Source organism: Pyrus communis, chromosome 8 (assembly GCF_041283825.1).
Source record: "Pyrus communis isolate YQ-2024b chromosome 8, ASM4128382v1, whole genome shotgun sequence".
In the NCBI taxonomy this organism is placed as follows: domain Eukaryota; kingdom Viridiplantae; phylum Streptophyta; class Magnoliopsida; order Rosales; family Rosaceae; genus Pyrus; species Pyrus communis.
In genome coordinates this window covers 22,871,989-22,892,195 of record NC_142572.1, presented here as the reverse complement: position 1 = coordinate 22,892,195, position 20,207 = coordinate 22,871,989, and the positions used below count along the sequence as shown (strand labels likewise).

The 20,207-nt window shown below is 36.2% G+C and overlaps 2 protein-coding genes across 2 annotated transcripts; both read right to left on the bottom strand.

Moving 5' to 3' along the window:
• Nucleotides 1-221: 221 nt before the first annotated feature.
• LOC148695385 (uncharacterized) lies at nucleotides 222-720 on the bottom strand. Its single transcript, XM_088698263.1, has one exon. The coding sequence runs from the start codon at nucleotides 714-716 to the stop codon at nucleotides 318-320; it is 399 nt and encodes a 132-aa protein (XP_088554389.1). The 5' UTR covers nucleotides 717-720; the 3' UTR covers nucleotides 222-317.
• A 4,417-nt stretch (nucleotides 721-5,137) lies between these two features.
• Nucleotides 5,138-8,255, bottom strand: LOC137718801 (uncharacterized). The gene is made up of 3 exons (XM_068458337.2): nucleotides 7,537-8,255; nucleotides 7,264-7,364; nucleotides 5,138-6,042 (listed from the first exon to the last, which is right to left on the bottom strand). Exons 1-3 carry the CDS (start codon nucleotides 8,061-8,063, stop codon nucleotides 5,372-5,374), a joined length of 1,299 nt encoding a protein of 432 aa, XP_068314438.2. The 5' UTR covers nucleotides 8,064-8,255; the 3' UTR covers nucleotides 5,138-5,371.
• Between the last annotated feature and the right edge of the window lie 11,952 nt (nucleotides 8,256-20,207).

Genomic DNA, 20,207 nt, shown 5'->3' with positions numbered 1-20,207 from the left:
GTTTAGTAAAGGTTGTTTTAATTTTCATGAATATGTTGGAGGATATATAGCGCAAGCAAACTGAAACAGTACGTTGTAGGTTTAAATCCCACATTGTAAGAGACATGAATAGCAAGCAAATCAAATATTTAACGTGCAACTAGATAAGAGCGTTTATCGTTACACCGAAGTCACAGTACATGTTATTTTGATGCGCTTGGGATAAAAACAAAGATTGCAAATTAATTATAAGATAAAATGAGGCAAATATTAAACACAAGTAGTAACCAAACCATATGTGATATGTGATATTGAGATTGATGCTTGGGAATGATATATCAACCCATAACGTTGAATTCTCCATCATCCAAACTGCCCTCTTGGCTAGAAGATGACTTGTTAAAGAACTCGATGCAGTCAGCGATGGCCTCGTTGTAATGCGAATGCGACGAGTAGTACGAACTGCATGAAGTCTTCGGAGGCTCAAATCTGTCACAGCTACTGTTCCTTTGCCTGGTAGTGCTCGTAGCTCCCGACGAGGACGTGTCTCTGGCCGATCGAGACGGGACAGAAAACACGAGCCTCATTATTATCTTCCTGAAGCGGTTGAAGATTTTCATCGCAGACAAGTTCAGCTTGGGAGGTTGACGATGAGGGTCTGAGCTTTGGCGATGGAGGAGGGTTTCTTGACCTACTTGTATAATAAAGCTGTGGTTTCTTGGAATATTATGCAGCATTGTATTCTCTGTGATTTTGTCCTCCGGGAAATGGAATGCTATCATGGGAGGGTGTCTGTCTTATAAATATAAAATGGGGGAGAGAGATGAGGGTGTGAAGTTCCGGAGAGAGTTTTCAGTGTGTTGGAAATACAGTTTGGTAAACCAAGTGTCACAATACAATTGGTTCGAAACTTGAAAAAAAAAACATTTCAATTAATTGTATTATGACACTTAATGTATCAAACTATGTTTCTAGCACACTGAAAATCTTCTAGAAGTTCCATGGTGTTGATGTTATTATATATATTTGGGAAATTAAACTCTCTCAAGCCTCAAGGATGATGATGAGCATGCACATTCGGAGTAGGCAATGGCGTTCTCCATGTGCTAAAATCATTTGCAGGGGCATCACTTGTCCTCATGAGATGAGATAGCTTTTGTTAATTAATCACAACAAAAGCCCTCCTTAATTATATATGATTAGCCTTCAACTTAATTAAAACGCTAGAGTTCAACCTAATTTTCCACTTCTTACTTGCTCATGATTCTTTTCAAAGTGATTAACTGATTTAACACACACAGAGTTTTAGAAGGCGCGCATACGTTTGGAACTCGTTAGTACTTCTTCATAAAACGTTTTTATGACCTGAAAACACTACTAAGTAGATGCTTTTGATTGCACTTATCCACAGCCTAAGTAATCCTCAAATTAATGAGAAACAGGTAAATGATTATTTGACTCATGTTCATTAGTAAGTAAAAGAGACATGCCAAAAATTTACCATTCATTTTTTAGCTTTATGTTAGCTAGGTACCTGCTTGCCTGAGGAAAGCTAACCCTAATCATTGCCTTTCTATTAGTCAATTCAACACAATAAAATCAAAAGATGTGAATCAGTTTCTAGCTCAAGTTCATATCCAGGTGGTCCAGACCCTATCAGTTTCTAGCATCACAAATGGTCCTGCAAAGGCAAAAGAAACGAAGATAATTAATAATTGTTTATGGTAAAACAAAATAAGAAGTATTCGTTGATTTGTCTTCCGAACTTTTATAGAGCAGTCAATTTCTCTTTTTAACTAATTATCCCATAAATTTTAAAAATTAGTCAATTTCCTCCTTGAACTTTAATTTTAACTAATTATCCCCACGAACTTTTATAAATAGTCAACTTCTCCCCTTACGTTAGATTATAAAATTTTCATCCAATGCTTCATTATCTAATTTTTATCATTTTTGCCCTTATATAGTTGTCATGCATGTGTTGTCCGCGAGAACGAGATGGATGGAATATTGGATGAAAAATTTTAAAATCTAACACCAAGAGGAAAATTGGTTATTTATAAAAGTTCAAAAAGGTAATAAGCTAAAATTAAAGTTTAAGAGGGAAATTGACTAATTATAAAAATTCATGGAGGTAATTGGCTAAAGTTAAAATTCAAAAAAAAATTGACAATTCTATACAAGTTCGGGAGGAAATCAATAAATATGCCAACAAAAAAATGGTTATATTATTTGGAAAGATCATGAGCTTGTGAAGAGGGATAATTCAGATGATGTGGAGGGCCAGGGTTTGTTCTAATGATATTTGGACAACACCATAATTGTGTTTAATTGGTACTTTCTTCCTTAAAGTAAAGAAAATGTACTAATCATGAGCTAAGCAAGCACCCGTCCAATGAACTTGATAACCAGACTAAGTGAAGTCATCCCCTTTTAAACAAAAAAAATTAGTTCCAAATACCTTTTCATAATTGTGTTGTTAATTGTTAATACAAACCAGACTAGGTGAGGTGAGAGGTACCTCTGATGGATTTGATACAATTTCTGAAATTTTTTTTTGTTGCTACTTTTAATGACAAAATATGTTTGTTTGGGCTGTAGGTGTCCGCTAATCAACTGAAAACCATAATGTGTTTTGTTTATGGGCTCCGGATGAAGCGTATTTTGAGCCTGATAGCGGGGCATGAGGAAATTTCGAAAAATACACCTAGGGTGTCCAATGCAGAAGGACATGACAATTGACAAGGAAAATCAAACAATAATTCTTCATTGGAAAACAACTAGCAAACTTTAGAATTCAATATGAAGAAAGAGAGAAAACTTGTGTTTATTTAACAATGTCAAAAGATTACAAACCTAAAGCCAAGACAACATATTATAATATTCTCCTTTTTTTTTGTCATTAGTCAAGATGTGGGGGTGGAGAGATTTTTCAGTGTGGCCACGTGATAGTACATCACATGTTATTTTACAAATGGTGAGATAAATGTATTAAAAAATTAATAACGTAAAAAATAAAATTTCACACCATTTATATAAAAATACGTGGTGTACCACCTATATATATTCCAGTCACAATGAAAATTTTCTTGTGGGGGTGGGGGTTTCTAACATTTTACGAGGTGGGTATTGACTTGGCTATAGTGCTATTGTGCTAGACATATCACGACCCAAATATTCAACTGAAACACCGAAATCGAGGCATGTTGGCCGACCCTTAAAAGGTGATGAAGTCATAATCTAAAAATGAGTAATGCTATAAATTAATACCACAGCTAGAACTAAACTAATTTCTCAAGCATAGGGCAAAGCGCCTAAATGATTCGAAAAGAGCGTAACAAAAATAGTCTCTCGCCGAAAACCCGATGTAGTTCGGAAGGGGCGTCCCCAAGTAAACAGAAACCCCCATAATGCGAAAAGAACCGAAAGGATGCATTTGAGTTGATGAATATTCGGCTGGTTACTAATACTAATCAAACATCTGCTGGTCCCGGCTGATCTCACTTCCAATAACTATCAACCTGTCAATGCATGCTAATCTACTAATTAATTTGTTAGTAGCTAACACTAACTAGTATAAGTAAGATTAGTTGGACTGTCAATCAAGCTGTAGGAGGAAGTTTGGCACGAGCCTTAATTTGAAATTACAGTTTCAGTATGGACTATGAACCGCCACTGATCTATCATTAACATGATTGTACGTGCAAGATTTGTCAGTAATCTCAACGAGGATTGCATTAAACATGATTTTTGGGAAACCCTACTTGTTTCTAATTATATATACTATCTGCCATAACTATTTTATCTTTGTTTTAATCTTGCAATGAGCGATCACTACGTTGATGCCATAAATTAATCGGCTTTTGAACAGTTCAATTCAAACACTCCAACCAATGAGAAGTAATAGTTAGTGTGCATCTGCTCGCGCATGTTGCATGTGCATGCAAGTATCATCTGTCAACTATATATGCATTGTTCTATTACTATCGTGACGTTTCAATACAATAATATTATACATATGTATTTATCACTATGACAGCGGTGAACTTGTTCTACATCAGTTAATTACTTTGGAATTGGTGATGACTAAGTTCGTGACTTGGTGAGTTTTTGTTTATTGGTCAAACTCAAACATGAACTCCTCCATCAAGACATAACTACGTGCAGTAATAGTTTAAAAGAAATGTTTTTTTAGACCACACTGTAAACCACCACATTATGTCATATGATTTAAATAGATAGTCTCTCTAGTATTATCCATAATTTAAATAAAGAATCCAACCATCAACAACTACATCATATAATTTACAAAATACAATTCAAATAAATAATCTCTCTAGAATTACCATGCAGTAAATTCAAAGATCATCTCACTTGTGGCCCCTATTATTAGTCTTGGACTCCTGGCTTAAGTGGGGTACAAATCTTGCTTTTAGAGTTAAATAACCCCCGAGCTACAAAATTACAAAGTTCGTCAATAATCTAATTACAATTGAAACCCACCCCTCACCCCTTCCCCCTAAAAAAGAAAAAAAAATTAATTACTAATTGACACTTTTACTGGAAACAATTATTGCTCATTTTTGTTTACTAAATATTGGTCATGGGGCTTTGCCTTTCAAGTGTGAGTAAGACCTCTCATGAATTTAAACGTGATGACTCATATAAGGAGACCCAGCACGAAATAAAGACTAGTTCTTGGTTTAGGTGTGTGATTTAGACACTGATGATATAAGCTAGCCAGGCATCCATTGAAGATTGACAGATCAACATATATATATTAATATATATATATAACACCTACGTTTTGAATGTTGCAATTGCTTTGAATATTCATCGATCACATGAATTTTCATTGTTTTCAGCAGATTAAAAACATTAAAAAGGACAAGAACAAGATAGTTTCTAGATACACTAATTTTAAATTAGCTTGCCCATATGATAAAACAGTTTAACAAATATTCTTGGAGTTGAGCAGTTGAACTAAAGCTGCTAAATCCATTAAACAAACCTATAATCTAAACAAAACCAAAAACAAAAACAAAAACAAAAAAAGAGGTAGGCCTCACTAGCATCACCATGTGAAAATGATGCAGAAAAACATGTATATACACGAACACATAAAAAAAAAAACGAAAAAGAAATAAAGTAGTAAAAGTTAGCAAAGTTGACCTTTGATATTAGTCGATACAGCACGCTCTAAAAAAAAAAAAAAAGAACTTCCTTTCAACGAGATAACACTGTGATGGTATTCTAAGTCAATCACCATTATATCGGAATGTGTTTAAATTCACCGTGATGTATGATTGACTTAGTATACCGTGTCAATAACATATACTCACAATGTAATGAAGATAACTAACGCATTATACGACTTAAACTACAACGTTAATCACGACTCCATAGCCTTGTAAATGACTACGAAGCATGAGAGGATGGCCTTCGGATTATAAACAACAAGTTCCTCGAGATTGGAGTAGATTCCAGCGAATCCGGCTACAGAATCGTAGGAGCTAGCAGCAGCCGACAGTTGGGACAGGCCATCCTCCTCCGGTGGCGCATCGTCCGCAATGCGCCTGACCCTGCCCGCAATGACACGGCACACCAGCATGGCCCTGCGCCCGCCCGTACAATTAAACGAGTCGTGAGCCCTACCGCTGCTGGCAGTGGTCCGCACTCCCTTGCTCCCACCACCTTGATCACCTCCCGCCACTGCTTTGCCTTGAAAGCCGTGACGGATGATCGTGCACACTCCGCAGCCAGGTACGGAGTCGCACAGGCTGGATGAGCCACGTCCACCGAGCGTGCACGAGATGCTGGTGCAGTGGAACCGCAACAGCTCGTTCCCGTCTGCCGCGCACCTAGGGTTCTTCCGCGTGCTTGTCAGCGCACGGTTCTTCACTGCATCACGGCAGTCCTCGAACCGTTGAATCGTACGCTGCGTGTTCTGTACCTTTAGTATGCGTTCGATCTTGCAGAAGGGGATGTCTTTCTTGAGCCAGCTCGATTTGAAGATTATTTCCACGATATTTCGGCCGGAATCTTCGACGCCCAGCTCCGACACTGTACAAATAAAAGTTAAGATATTATTATTTTTAGATATTTTTATATTATGGAACCTTATTCAAATATAGTAAACTTATAGAATTTGTAAAAGAAAAAGAATTATATTAATGATAGTATTTATTTTCTACTTGTCGGTGGGGTCGTGATGGTTGAGTTTTGGAGAGATTTTTCAATGTGATCGGTACATGGAATGGAACATCACGTGTCATAAAATATGTGTGTTAAAAAGTTAATAACTTAAAAAATAAAATTTCCTATCACTCTTATTAAAATACGTGATGTACTACTTGGATTCCCGTCACAACTAAAAACTTTTCTGAGTTTTGAGTCTTTGACGTCACAAGTGGGGTAAATGATGTTAAGAAATTGAAAACTTTCAATGTCCAGAACATGATTAGCACACCAAGTGTACTAATACATAATTTAAACTTGATGAATCAGACTATATTCTTGACACATTAAAAAATCTCTCATAAAAAACAAAATATGCATGAAAACAAGTTACTATCAAATAACGTTCAAATTATATTAATAATACATCGTTATATATTATAGAACTTTACATAAAACATTGTATTATTAGGCGGGATACAACAAGTTCATCTCCCAGTTATTTAAGGCAGGCCACCTTACAAATGAGGATCATTTATTTGGTTGTGCATGGACAGCTGTAGGTTTGTACTCTATGAAGTTGACTGCCTTTATGATTAGTTATATGCTAGATGCAAGACTCGCGGCAAATTAAGAAGCACAATTTTTTATTCATGCATGAAAAAAATATATATTTCATTGGATTCTTTTCTCAATTTTTACCAGTATTTTTTAATAAAATGATATTCTAAATCGCTCAAGCTTACGAAAAATAAAATTCAAATTAACAATAAGAAAATATATACATTATTTTAATTAACTGACTTAAAACACAATTTTAGCTCAAAATTAGCTTGTAAGAATGCACAAAGTTTTAGCCAAACAAAGAGGCTATCAATAAAATATCAAAAACTATTTATGGAGACGTAGTTGCGTGCACTTTATCACATATAAGCCATATAAACTCACTATTTCTATGTAAAAAAATTAATAAAATGTGATGGAAAATTGAAAGAATAAATCATGGAGAAAAGCATATTGCCTATAAAATAAATAAACCATGAAATAATTAAAGGAAATTCAGCGTGAAAATGATTAATTTCGTGTGAAAAATAGATTATGTAGTACCAGCATGGCGAATTGCTTGGTGATGCTCCAAACTCTCCATCTTTGGGAAGATCTCTCCACACTGAGAGCAAGCACAAATAGTAGACCTAGGAACTGGGTACCTGTATAAACATAAGAGTATTTTAATTTTTTTTAAGTGGTATTTTAGACTATATTTAAATCTAAATTATGGGAATAAAAACTCGAACTTCAGTGAAAAAAATGAGCATACTACTCTAACTAAGTTAGCTAAATTAAGGTCTATAAATAAAAAATGTGCAAATTAATATCTACCTGCTAGGGTCAACGATCATGTGGCACTCGTAACACCCAGAGAGCTTCCGGAATTGCATTCCTCTGGAGGATGATGACGTCTGGTAAGCAGCAGAAGAACCAGAACCGTTGGATCTGATTGACCGAGTTGCAGGTTTCCGAGCCAGTAACCCGGTTTCCTGACCCAGCGTGCTACTCTCGGGCGACGAGCTGTCACCTCTGTGAACGACCCTAGTGTTCCCATGAACGACATCTCTGAAGCTGCATATGGAGCTGCAGGATGACCCCAGCTTCGAGTAGCCTCCACCGTGGTCGGCAGCTGCGCCACCGACAATATTATTTTTCGATGGGTCGTGTACTCTAGACCCTTCGATCTGTTTGCAGGTCAGAAGGTTCTTGATGTGGTCCCATGAGGAGGAGGAGGAGGAGGACGGTGGTTTTTGCTGCTTTTTGTTGGTTGAAGACGACTGCTTTTGCCTGCGTTTTGATGGTGGCGTTTCTTTCTTCTTGGGCTCTGTGGCCTCTGGTGCAAAAGGGAAGAGAGCCATAGGAAAAAGTAGATCACCGAGAAATTAAAGAAGTGATATTTTAGAATTGGAGAACGAGGTATCTGCTCTTTTCATATATATGAGAGAGAGAGAGAGAGGACTTAAGACTTTTTTGAACTTTGATAGCTTTGTGTAGTGGAGCTGTGGAAGACGGATCCGAGATGGGTAAATAACTAAACGCAAAAGCGCATCTGAGGGTTTGGGCAAACTTTTCTATATATGCAGCATGTAAACTGCTGATTTAGTCTCTAATTAAATTATTATCTGAGTGAAAGTTAAAATTAAAAAATAAATAAATTTCAAAACAATTAGTCTTTAAACTAATAAAATCTGCTAATTACATCCTAATATTAGATTTGAAGCAATTCTATTCAATTTTTCTTCAATTGAAGTCATGTGACTTGTATGTGACACACTTTAAAAGGTAAACTGATAAATTTTCATAGTTTAAGGACTACTTTTTTCAAAGATATAATGTATGAAGTTAACCTTCAGGTTAAATTAGACTTTAGATTCACAAATTATATGCAACGTTAAGAGCTTATAGGCAAGACAAGACGATGCCCTTTAAAACGTGTCATGTGACTTAAGTTGACAAAAAATTGGATAAACTAGCTTTTATATAATATTAGGGATGAAATTAGCAGTATGAATTAAGGGACTTATTTTATCCAAAAATAATTCAGGGGCCTAATTTTCATCATGGTGATAATTCATGCGGTTCACCCTATGCAATAACAACTACAACACGGTCACTTGGCGTTATAATTTTTGTGAGTTTAATATAGGTAGATGATACAATAGATATATTTTATTTTTAAGATATATTAATAAAAAGATTCACATTATAATTTAAGTGAAATGGTAACACTGCATGACATGATTCATATAAACGTTACTCATAATTTAGGACAATTGATCAAAACTTTTACATCGAGTTCAAATCTTTATAATGGTAAATTAGTATAAATAAGATACTATCTTGTAAAAAGAAATATTATTATTCAGACGCTCAAAATTGACATTCTTGTTAACACATAGTTTTATAGAATTGTATGCCACTATTGTATGTGAGACTTGTGAGGTTACACACTCTCTCTAATGTAAGTGGTGCCACATACAATGTTAGGATGCACCTTTATTAGATAAAATATCAATGATTTTTTGTTTCTAATTAGTTTTATGTTGAGAAAATTCTACTGTGCTCCGATTTGTGGTATGTACCAAAGAATGGAGGATCAATATTAGTGCCTTTTTGCGTAATAAAACATTTTTATCTTCTTTTTCTGATTACCTACTATGTTTGTCTTATGTACAAAGAAGTAGAACCTTTGAAGCATAAGGAGGTTAACCTTGTCATTAAGTCGACTCAATCAACGGTTGATTGAGGGGTACTTGAATGCGGTGGGGCAGAAGAAGCAAAGAAGGATAAAATACATGTTCATGTGCGATGTGGTTAGTCGGCTTGTCGTGGATTTGGAGATCATATGTGCTTGTATGCTGTCTTATTGGAGCCTTTCTCTTGTGCTTTCTTGGTCTTTTGTTTATTCTCTTCTTCAACTCACGTTCTTCAACTTCATTTGCACTGAAAGTTTAAAGTTTTGTTTGGATGGGCCGAATAGAGATCATTTTCGGATCTTTGTGTTCGTAGCTCAAGAATCGAGAGAATTAGATCACTCATTTGAAATCATGTAGTCACTATTAGCCTATTCAACTGATTCTTTTAACACAAACTGAGAATTCAAATCTCTCTCTTTAACGGTCTGGATCTCCTAATCCTTAAGCTCGGGACACAAAAATCCTGAGAGGATTCAATTTGGATGGGCCATTTTTGGATTGAAAAAGTTGAAACTATCCACATGCGTTTGGTGAGAGAAACTTGTATATAGAACTTATCTCAGCTATAAGAGAAGAGTGAGATACAGAGGATGAATATCTCTGATTGTATGCAAGAATCTATCAAACCGATGTTACACATTTAATTTGAGTTAACCTAAACAGAATGTAGAACCGTGCAGTCTTGCTTGCTTCCGAGCCTCACTAACCATTTAACCAAGCAAAAGAGAGGTACGTAGTTTGTTACCTAACCTTCAATTTATTTTGGCCGAAGTTCTTCTTACTTGACGAGGAATCAATAACAGAAAATTATGAATGAAAAAAACCTGACAAAAATTTCTCAATACGAGATTTGTGAAGCATGAAACGTGTACAATTAATTCGTTTACAAGTGGTGATGGGTATGTATGACTGTTTTACCTATAATTTGCCCTCCATTAGTCACTAATAATATTCTTATTTTTTTTTAGTACAATGATATATTTTATACTAGGAGGAGGGGGAGTTCGGAACTCACACAATGAGCAACCTAATTTGGTATCAAATTCGCCATCCACGTGATTCGAACCTAAGACCTCTCACAAGTGAAGAGGAATACCACCAAACTTTAGTACTGAGTGAGATAGTTTTAAACACGTGTAGTTTCATTTTGAGAAATACTAAGTAGATTCTCTCAAAAAATGAGACTCTCCAAGGACCCTCCGTCATCTTTTGTTTTTGGCATAACGTTTAATAATATTGGTACGAAAATTAACGTTAAAAGATGAGATAACAGAGAATCACACTTTTGAGAGTCATCATTTCTATTTTCCCTTTGGATGAGGGCCTGGGGAGACACTGTCCCTAAAGCTGCGGAAATTTCCGTTAATTTGTGTATATATATAATGATCAAATGGGTCCAGAATCGGAAAGGAAGAAAAAGGAAAAGTGCATGAAGCCGACGAGACATCCTCCACCACATAAAACATGGAGAAAGAATAGGAAACTACTACTTGGATTGTAGTACCAGATTCACTCCAATTCTATATATAACTCCATTCCACCTTCTCATGTCTCCTACTTTCACATATGATACATCCATTTCAGGGACCTCTCTGAAATTAATAAGCCACATGCAAATAAACCTTCAAACTCTGCCTTCACATGTTGCCTGATCGATGGAAGAAGAACCCCACTGATCCACTACATAACAGTACAAGATCAATATGTCGCATGCAGCTCGTCCTCTACGTTACTTTTTTCAGATTCCGAGCTACGTATGAAAATCGTATGCATTTTGCATGTATGATCGATGTATCCATCCATCGCAAATAAACTCGTATGTATCATCCGTCGTGTTTAGACCACACTTAAACACGGCGACACATGAAAGGAGAAGTCGAGCAGATCGCAATAGAGAAACCCTAAACAAATAATCCGGGTAAATATTAAGGGAACTTGTGAATTTGAACATCATTCAGGAAAGAAGGAAGGCCAGTCATATGCATGGAACAGAGTCCAGTTAAGTTAGCTGCTCTAGCTCCCCACGCATGTGGTAATACTAATACATATATATGTCCAATAATTATTAGAAAAATTAAAGAGAAAATTGGGCATTATATTGGGAGCAGTTAGAAATTGAGATTGGTTCTGGCCAACCACTGCCTTAAGATAAGTAGCGTTTAAAAGTGGCGTCGGTCTCCAACTCAGGGAACCAAACCCTTCTGCATATCTCACCCGTACTCGACATAATATTAAAAAAAATTCACCCATACATATTATATACATTACGAGGATTAATTACGAAAAATAATTAATCAGATTTAATTAAAGTACTAGTGCTGGACTTAGCTAATAGCTAGCTATTACGTACATTGTTCTTTTAAACCTAAATCATTATTTGTTTGAAAATAAGATTTCACATTAGTCATATGACAAAATAATATATAATTAATGTTTGATGTATTTTGTGATAAAACATAACACCTAGTAATAGTTGTTTAAGTTGAGACAATATCAATGATATTAATAGTGTACCATCTTAACCTACAAAATTTATCATTAATCAGAGTTCATTTGATAGCAAATTTGTTTTCCCAATGTTTATATTATCTTCAGAAACTGCATGCATGGACAATGTCGATCCTCATTGATAATGTTATATGTACAAGTTCATCACAGAGTTTATTGCCAGCAATATCTCCACGAGTGAAGGCAGGCATGTGCCTCGTATTTTCTTATTGTACCCTTTAGATATACGTATAGTTTTCCACTGTATATATATATATATATATATATATATATATATATTACTTATATATATATATATATATATTCTTGACCTATGCTACATGTCAAATACTTCGATATGGCTGTCTTGTAAGGCCATGTGCCTCTCATATATATATATATATATATATATATATATTACTTATACTATGCTAGCCAGTACGTCGTCTGTTTGCAAGCAAAATTTTGAATGGAATCAGGTTGAGTGGCATGAAGGATGGGGAATGTACTTGTGATTGTATTACACGAAGAAAGTTAAGGTTTCACCGTAAAATTAATTGGCGATATAAAAAGTAACTCAATTTACTTATTAAGCCCATGTAAGGTTCATTCTCTTATCAACATGGAACTCATTCTCAACACGCTCTCTTATGTGTGACGAATTTCAAGTCTAACATGTAGACAACACAACGGGGTGACTTGGCCGTTTAACTTCACACATGGGATAACCTAATCTGATATCATGAAAAAATTTGAAATTTCATCATAAAACTAATTAGCAATATAAAAAATAACTTAACTTACTTATAGGCCTATGCAAAGTTCATCCATCCATTTACATTAGACTCATTCTTTAACATTCGCAACGTTTTAGAAAGTGAAATAGAGTGGCGGTGGTGTTGGGGAGGCGCTACGGGTTAGGTGAGATTCTTGACTTGATTAGTATAATCACACTAATGTAAAATTCATAAGACATGAGACAATTATTCGTTTAAATCAATCTTGTCAAATTTTCAACACTGTACAGAAATTAAAATTAGGAGATTTTCTTTCTTTTATTATGTGTTTATCTAGTTTATATATCTAATCTACGAAGGAGGATTCTCTCCCCTCCTATCCTAATCTTTATCTCATTCTATTCCCTCTTATTTGAACGGTCACAATTAAATTATTTCAACATCTTATATTGATTTTTTTATAGAGACAATAAGACAAAAAGCAATGTTTGAAAAGAAGGAAAGGAAGGGAATAAGAATAGAAGGGGAGAGAATCATACTCCCTAATCTATAACTTGTGACTTGAAACCTATGATTGTTGAATATCTCACTTCTCATGTGTTTTTATTTCATACAAAATCCAATACAAAAAAAAAGAAAAAGAAGGGAAGAATCAGATCAACTAGGGGATAGCTAATCCCATTCCTAATCATTCTTCATCAATTTTGCATGGGTCTTGTTATTCACACATAATTTTTTATCTTTCACACACATTTCTTAATTTTTGTCCGTCTAATCAAATAAAACGAAAATGATCAAATAATAGAAATTAACAAAAAAAATATGTGAAAGGTAAAATGAATTGTGCGGATACCACCCTTAGAGCAAGTTCACGCCTAAAAATATGCGCCAACACCCAGCTTATTTAATCCACTCAGTAAACAGTGATATACCCCAATGAACGGTAATAGACCAAATGTATCTCCACCCCTAAAACAAAATAGCCTAGTCAATTTTATTATTTTTTATTATAAAATAATAAAAATTAACAATTTGATTTTTAATTTCTAACTTTACAGTTTCTAAATTCCCCAAAAATGCCCCTCCAATGAAGCAAACCAGAGCACGCTAACCCACCACCCATGCCGTCAATCCCCACTATTTTCTATGATGAAACGACATTTCTCTTCCCTTACCACTGCCACCTTCATCTTCATCACCACCACCATCCTTTTCACCATTATACCACCACCAGCTCATGACTTCGGTTCTGGCTCTACCCTTGCTGTTATATCTTCCTTCGAATTGGAAATTCTAGCAGGTTGGAAGATCAATCAAAGGTGGTGGTAAAGACTACGACAGCCCATCGTCTGCTACCGTCGCGGACAAACAGTCGCAGTCGAGCCCAACATCTCATTCTTTGCCATCTTCGGCGGACGAACCTCTGCTGAGACCTGGCATAAAAAAAAAAAAAAAAAAATTCATATCATGATGTCATGACACATCCCGACCCGGAATGTCCACTAGGACCCCAAATCGAGCTGTGTTGGCCGACACCTGAAAGATGACGAAGCCATAAAGTGTGATAGTGTAAAAAAAAATGTGAATAAATTTGAACCTAATAGTGTCTAAATACCAGAGTGCGCTACGAGTGGGAGCAAACCCATTTTACACGCGATGTCAGAGTATAAGTAAAGTACAGTAATGTGGGTAAGAATCATACCCTTAAAAGTAGCCACCAATACTAAGATTAGCTATATATCCTCGTCGATACGAACTCAGCAGTTAAAACCTGAAGGGGTACAAAACAGAAAGTGTGAGTAAGCAGTAAAACCAAGCTTCCCAAAACTATTACATTTCTATCAGTAATAACCCCTCATTGTAATTCTCTTATCGTTTTCTATAGGACAGTACAAGATATATACATATATCCAAACCATACTTAGAAATGACCAAAACCACGGTTTGCCATCAACTCCACCATACATTAATAAGTAGGCCAAATGAACTTAATCAATACAAAATGATATATCAGTCAGAGTCATCTAAAATGACATGTACAACTTATCCATATCTCATCAATCATGGCTTGCATATAAGTCGGAGTCACCTATAGTGACCTGTACGACTTATCCATATCTCATCAATCATAGATAGCATATAAGTCAGAATCACCTATAGTGACCTGTACGACTTATTCATATCTCATCAATCATGGCTAGCATATAAGTCGGAGTCACCTATAGTGACATGTACGACTTATCCATATCTCATCAATCATGGATAACATATAAGTCGGAGTCACCTATAGTGACCTGTACGACTTATTCATATCTCATCAATCATGGCTAGCATATAAGTCGGAGTCACCTATAGTGACTTGTACGACTTATCCATATCTCATCAATCATGGCTAGCCAATAGCTCAATAAGTATACCTGCACACGAGTCGGAACCACCTAAAGTGGTATGTACGACAGGACTGTGCACCTACCTTGGATCCAAGGTGAGCGTAAGGTGCGGGAGGTGAACATCACGTGAATAACTGTGCCCTAGCCACGGGCGAGAGCACTAACACCGGGGTGCAGGTTTACGAGCTATACTATATCTCAACACAATCGTACTCACTACCATCACTAATATCAACATGTACTCACCTGAAGCTTCCCTGGGCATCCGCAACGTCATATAGCACTTCAAAGCATTCACAATAGTTAGGTTCAGGTAATATCCATATAAGTATGCCATGATGCAATCTATACCCAAACATTTCATGATATTCCCAAAATATATAATACGGCGTAACATGTACAATCAATAACACCCTACTCACAAACTATTTACTTTTGAGAGTAATCATCAGTGTTAAGCCCAATTGGACCCTAGTTATATTAACTATTATTACTTACCTTTCCTTACTTTAATTTCTTGATTCTTTACGCATTGATTCATGATCAACATTAATCGCCAAATCATAAAGCTAAATCTCACACTTCCTAACAATGTCCTTCACATTGCTCAATTCACTAAACAAGGCTATTGTCTCAATTATTTAATCTCATTTATTATATGGCTACATCTAACGTCTTGTTAGACTGCCTACGTACCCTAAACAGGGATCAAGTCATTCGTAGTTCGAAATGATTAATTGTAGGTAACAAGCATAGATCACTATAGAAGTGCTTGTGGAACTATCAATTATATGCCTATGAAAGAAAAAGGCCCACTCACCTGGAGTCCACGCTATGATTATCTTGCACGCACATCGTGACATCACGATCTATCGTCGCCTGTAACCAATTATCAAATCACGTCTCAAAGTTTTTACCGATAAAATACATAATTTACATAAAATATATCCTCAAGAACCTTCAAGAATAATTTGAGACCCATTGACCAAAAGTCAACCGTCGATCAAAGATCGACGGTAGGTTCTACAACCCTGTATAGCTCGATTTGGAAGATCTGCATATCAGATTTCCAATCCGCAACTCCCAACGATCCACAATATGTTTCTAGAATAATATATTAAAATTTCATTACGATCCAACGGTTGGATCTCTGCCATTTGCCCAAAACCGAGTGGATGTGAACATTTATTTTACTAACTTACAAATTCAATTCGGGAAGATCCGTACAACGGATTCCCGATCCATAAATTCCTATGATATTTAAATATTACGTATTATAATGTATCCAAGTTTGGTGACGATCCAACGGTCGGATCGTCGATTCACATTTTCATCAAGTAAGGTATCGTAATGAATTTAGGTTTCAACGATCAACCTATGTCATTCAAATAACAAAACTGAATTCAAGACATTCGACATAGCCTAAAAATAGCATTGGCGGCCCACTGGCCACACGCCGCTGCGGGTGGCGGTCGGCCGCCCTGACTTGCCGGAAAATCCAACTATTTCCAAAAATTCTCAAACTTCACAGAAATGAAGATCTCAGTGAGTGGAGTAACTTTCATACCTTCCACGAAGTCCAAAAGTGGACGGAAGATGGTCAATTTTGCCCACAAAGCCGACGGGTGCCTAAAACTTCCCGGTGTCGATTCGTCTTCTACAGTGGTCCAACGGGGTCAAGGTTGGTTGGGTTTTTCTCCTGGAATGATGGGCTAAAAAGCCCAAGTGGTGGCATCGGCCATCACTTTGCCGATTTGCCGAAAAATAAAAAAGAGTGGCTGGAGCACCGTTGATTTTCGTCGACTTTCGTGGCCTCAAACCGCCACATACCATGGTTAATCAAGGTGGTTCTTGGGTGGGTTTTGTAGAAGGGAATGAGAGCTTCAAGATGGTGGTGGTGGTGTTGAAAAAATCCACCGGAGTTGGCCGGAATCGGCCTTAGAAAATGGGTGGTCGCGAGTGGAAAAACCCACAGGAAAGCTGGGAGTTTTTTTTTTTTCTTTTCTTCTTTCTATTTCTGATTGGGTCTCACCCTCTCCCTCTAATTTAATTGGTTCCTTCCTATTTGTGCCTAAAATCAGATTGGCCAATTTCCCACAAGGTGGGAATTCAAATAATTTATAACTAAACTTTAAATAGCCATTTTCAAACGTTCATAACTATACCATTATAATCCGGACTCGCAAACGGCTTTCACCTATGCGTTCACATCCACGAGTACTACGAGAATATGCTAAAAGAATAAGTCATACGTCTCTCTAGACGATGGTCAACATAAGTCAAAATCTTTGCCTCTATGGCATTTTCGTAAATTCACACTTTTAAAATAAAATAAAAACGTAAAATTTGGAACGGGTTGTCACATGTCATCTTGACATCATGTAGGCTGGTCTCTGGCTCAACACATTTTGGCCCCGCCTATGGACTAGCTTGGGCTGGGTGCCAACCTATTAGGCTGGGCTGAAGCACATTGGCTGGGTGCCGGGCCAAAAAGGCTGCTGGGTGTCGGCCTAATGGCTCCCGGTGGACTTGCTCTTATGCATTCTTTATTTTTCATCATATGTCATTATTGGATTGGATGGGGTTTCACCCTCAGCAATATTAATGAAAAGTATTACTTTAATTTTCAAACTTCACAGTGAGGTTAAAGTGAAAATAAAGAGTTTGAATGACGATTTATGTATGAATTTTTAAAACTGACAAAAAAACGTGAGTGTTAACCCACTTTTTTGTCAAAAATGCAAATTTTTTATTTTAGCGAAATATTTTTCATGAGCATTAAGGAAAATTTATAAGGCATCTGGAAGTGGACTTAAGATTTTTTGAGCAACAAATGTATATTTAGTAGACTATTTAAGTCGAAAACAAAAGAAAAAGGTGAAAAATATAGTAGTAAGGCCCAAAATATTGTTAAAATTGGGTTGCATCCTCAAGAATATAACGGAAAGTATTACTATAATTTTCAAATATCACAGGGAGGCAAAGTTGAAAAGAAATAGTTTGACCGACGATTTATGTACGAATTTGTAAAAACTGACAAAAAACTGTGAGTGTTAACCCACGTTTTTTTGTGAAAAATGCAAAAAAATTTTGGGAGCATTGTGGAAAATTTTATTTTATAAGGCATTTGGAAGCGTATTTACGATTTATTAAGCAATAAATGGATATTTAGAAGACTATTTAAGTCCAAAACTAAAAAATGGGTGAAAAATATAGTAGTGAGGCCTAAAATATTGTTAAAATGGGGTTCCACCCTCAACAATATTAACGGAAAGTATTATTTTAATTTTCAAATTTCACAGTGAGACGAATGTGAAAATAAAGAGTTCGAACAATGATTTATGTACAAATTTGTAAAAACTGAGTAAAAATTGTGGGTGTTAACCCACTTTTTTTGTCAAAAATGAATTTTTTTTTATGTTCATGAAATATTTTCCATGAGCATTAAGGAAAATTTATAAGGCCTTTAGAAGCGGATTTACGATTTATTGTGCATATTTAGTAGACTATTTAAATCGAAAACTAAAAAAATGAGCGAAAAGTGTAGTAGTGAAGCCCAAAACATTGTTAAAATGGGGTTCCACCCTCAAGAATATAACAAAAAGTATTACTATAATTTTCAAACTTCACGATTAGGCGATGGTGAAAATAAATAGTTTGAACGACGATTTATGTCCGAATTTGTAAAAATCAACTAAAAACTTTAAGTGTTAACCCACGTTTTTTGTAAAAAAAATGCAAATATATATATATATTTTTGAAATATTTTCCATGAGCATAAAGGAAAATTTTATAAGGCAGTTGGTAGCGAATTTACGATTTATTGAGCAACAAATGGATATTTAGTAGACTATTTAAGGCGAAAACTAAAAAATTAAGTGAAAAATATAGTAGTGAGACCCAAAACATTGTTAAAATTGGGTTCCTCCCTCCAAAATATTAACGGAAAGTACTACTTTATTTTTCAAACTTCACGGTGAGGCGAAGGTGAAAATAAATAGTTTGAACGACGATTTATGTACGAATTTGTAAAACTTGACTAGAAAATGTGAGTGTTAACCCATGTTTTTTGTCAAAAATGCAAATTTTTTATTTTCGCAAAATATTTCTTGTGAGCATTAAGCAAAATTTATAAGGCATTTGGAAGTGGTTTTGCGATTTATTGAGCAATAACCTTATATTTAGTAGTGTGACATCCCACATCGCCCAGGGGAGTGATCCTTATATGTATATTCTCATCCCTACCTAGCACGAGGCCTTTTGGGAGCTCACTGGCTTCGGGTTTCGTAGGAACTCCGAAGTTAAACGAGAAGAGGGCTAGAGCAATCCCATGATGGGTGACCCATCGGGAAGTTCTCGTGTGAGTTCCCAGAAACAAAACCGTGAGGGTGTGGTCGGGGCCCAAAGCGGACAATATCGTGCTACGATGGAGTCGGGCCCGGGAAGGGGTTCCGTCCCGGGCTGGGATGTGACAATTTGGTATCAGAGCCTAACCCTGGCAGCGTGTGTGCTGACGAGGACATCGGGCCCCTAAGTGGGGTGGATTGTGACATCCCACATCACCCAGGGGAGTGATCCTTATATGTATATTCCCATCCCTACCTAGCATGAGGCTTTTTGGGAGCTCACTGGCTTCGAGTTCGTTAGAATCTCTGAAGTTAAGCGAGAAGAGGGCTAGAGCAATCTCATGATGGGTGACCCACTGGGAAGTTGCTCGTGAGTTCCCAAAAACAAAACCGTGCGGGAATGGTAAGCCCAAAGCGGACAATATCGTGCTACGGTGGTGGAGCGGGCCCGGGAAGTGGTCCGCCCTGGGCCGGGATGTGACAAGTAGACTATTTAAATCAAAAACAAAAAAATGAGAGAAAAATATAGTGGTAAGGCCCAAAACATTGTTAAAATGGGGTTCCACCATCAAGAATATAACAAAAAGTATTACTATAATTTTCAAATTTCACAATAAGGCGAAAGTGAAAATAAATAGTTTTAAGGACAATTTATGTACGAATTTGTGAAAACTAACTAAAAACCATGAGTGCTAACGCACGTTTTTTTGTCAAAAATGCAAATTTTTTATTTTCGTGAAATATTTTCCGTTAGCATTAAGGAAAATTTATAAGGCAGTTGGCAGCGGATTTACATTTATTGAGCAATAAATGTATATTTAGTAGACTATTTAAGTCGAAAACTAA

What these genes read in the sequence shown, in the direction of transcription:
- LOC148695385 (XM_088698263.1), bottom strand. Translation starts at nt 716, where the DNA reads ATGCTGCATAATATTCCAAGAAACCACAGCTTTATTATACAAGTAGGT.
- LOC137718801 (XM_068458337.2), bottom strand. Translation starts at nt 8,063, where the DNA reads ATGGCTCTCTTCCCTTTTGCACCAGAGGCCACAGAGCCCAAGAAGAAA. An exon ending in ATGATCGTTGACCCTAGCAG is followed by an intron (nt 7,365 to 7,536) that starts GTAGATATTAAT and finishes ATGTTTATACAG; the next exon opens with GTACCCAGTTCCTAGGTCTA. An exon ending in CCAAGCAATTCGCCATGCTG is followed by an intron (nt 6,043 to 7,263) that starts GTACTACATAAT and finishes TTATTTGTACAG; the next exon opens with TGTCGGAGCTGGGCGTCGAA.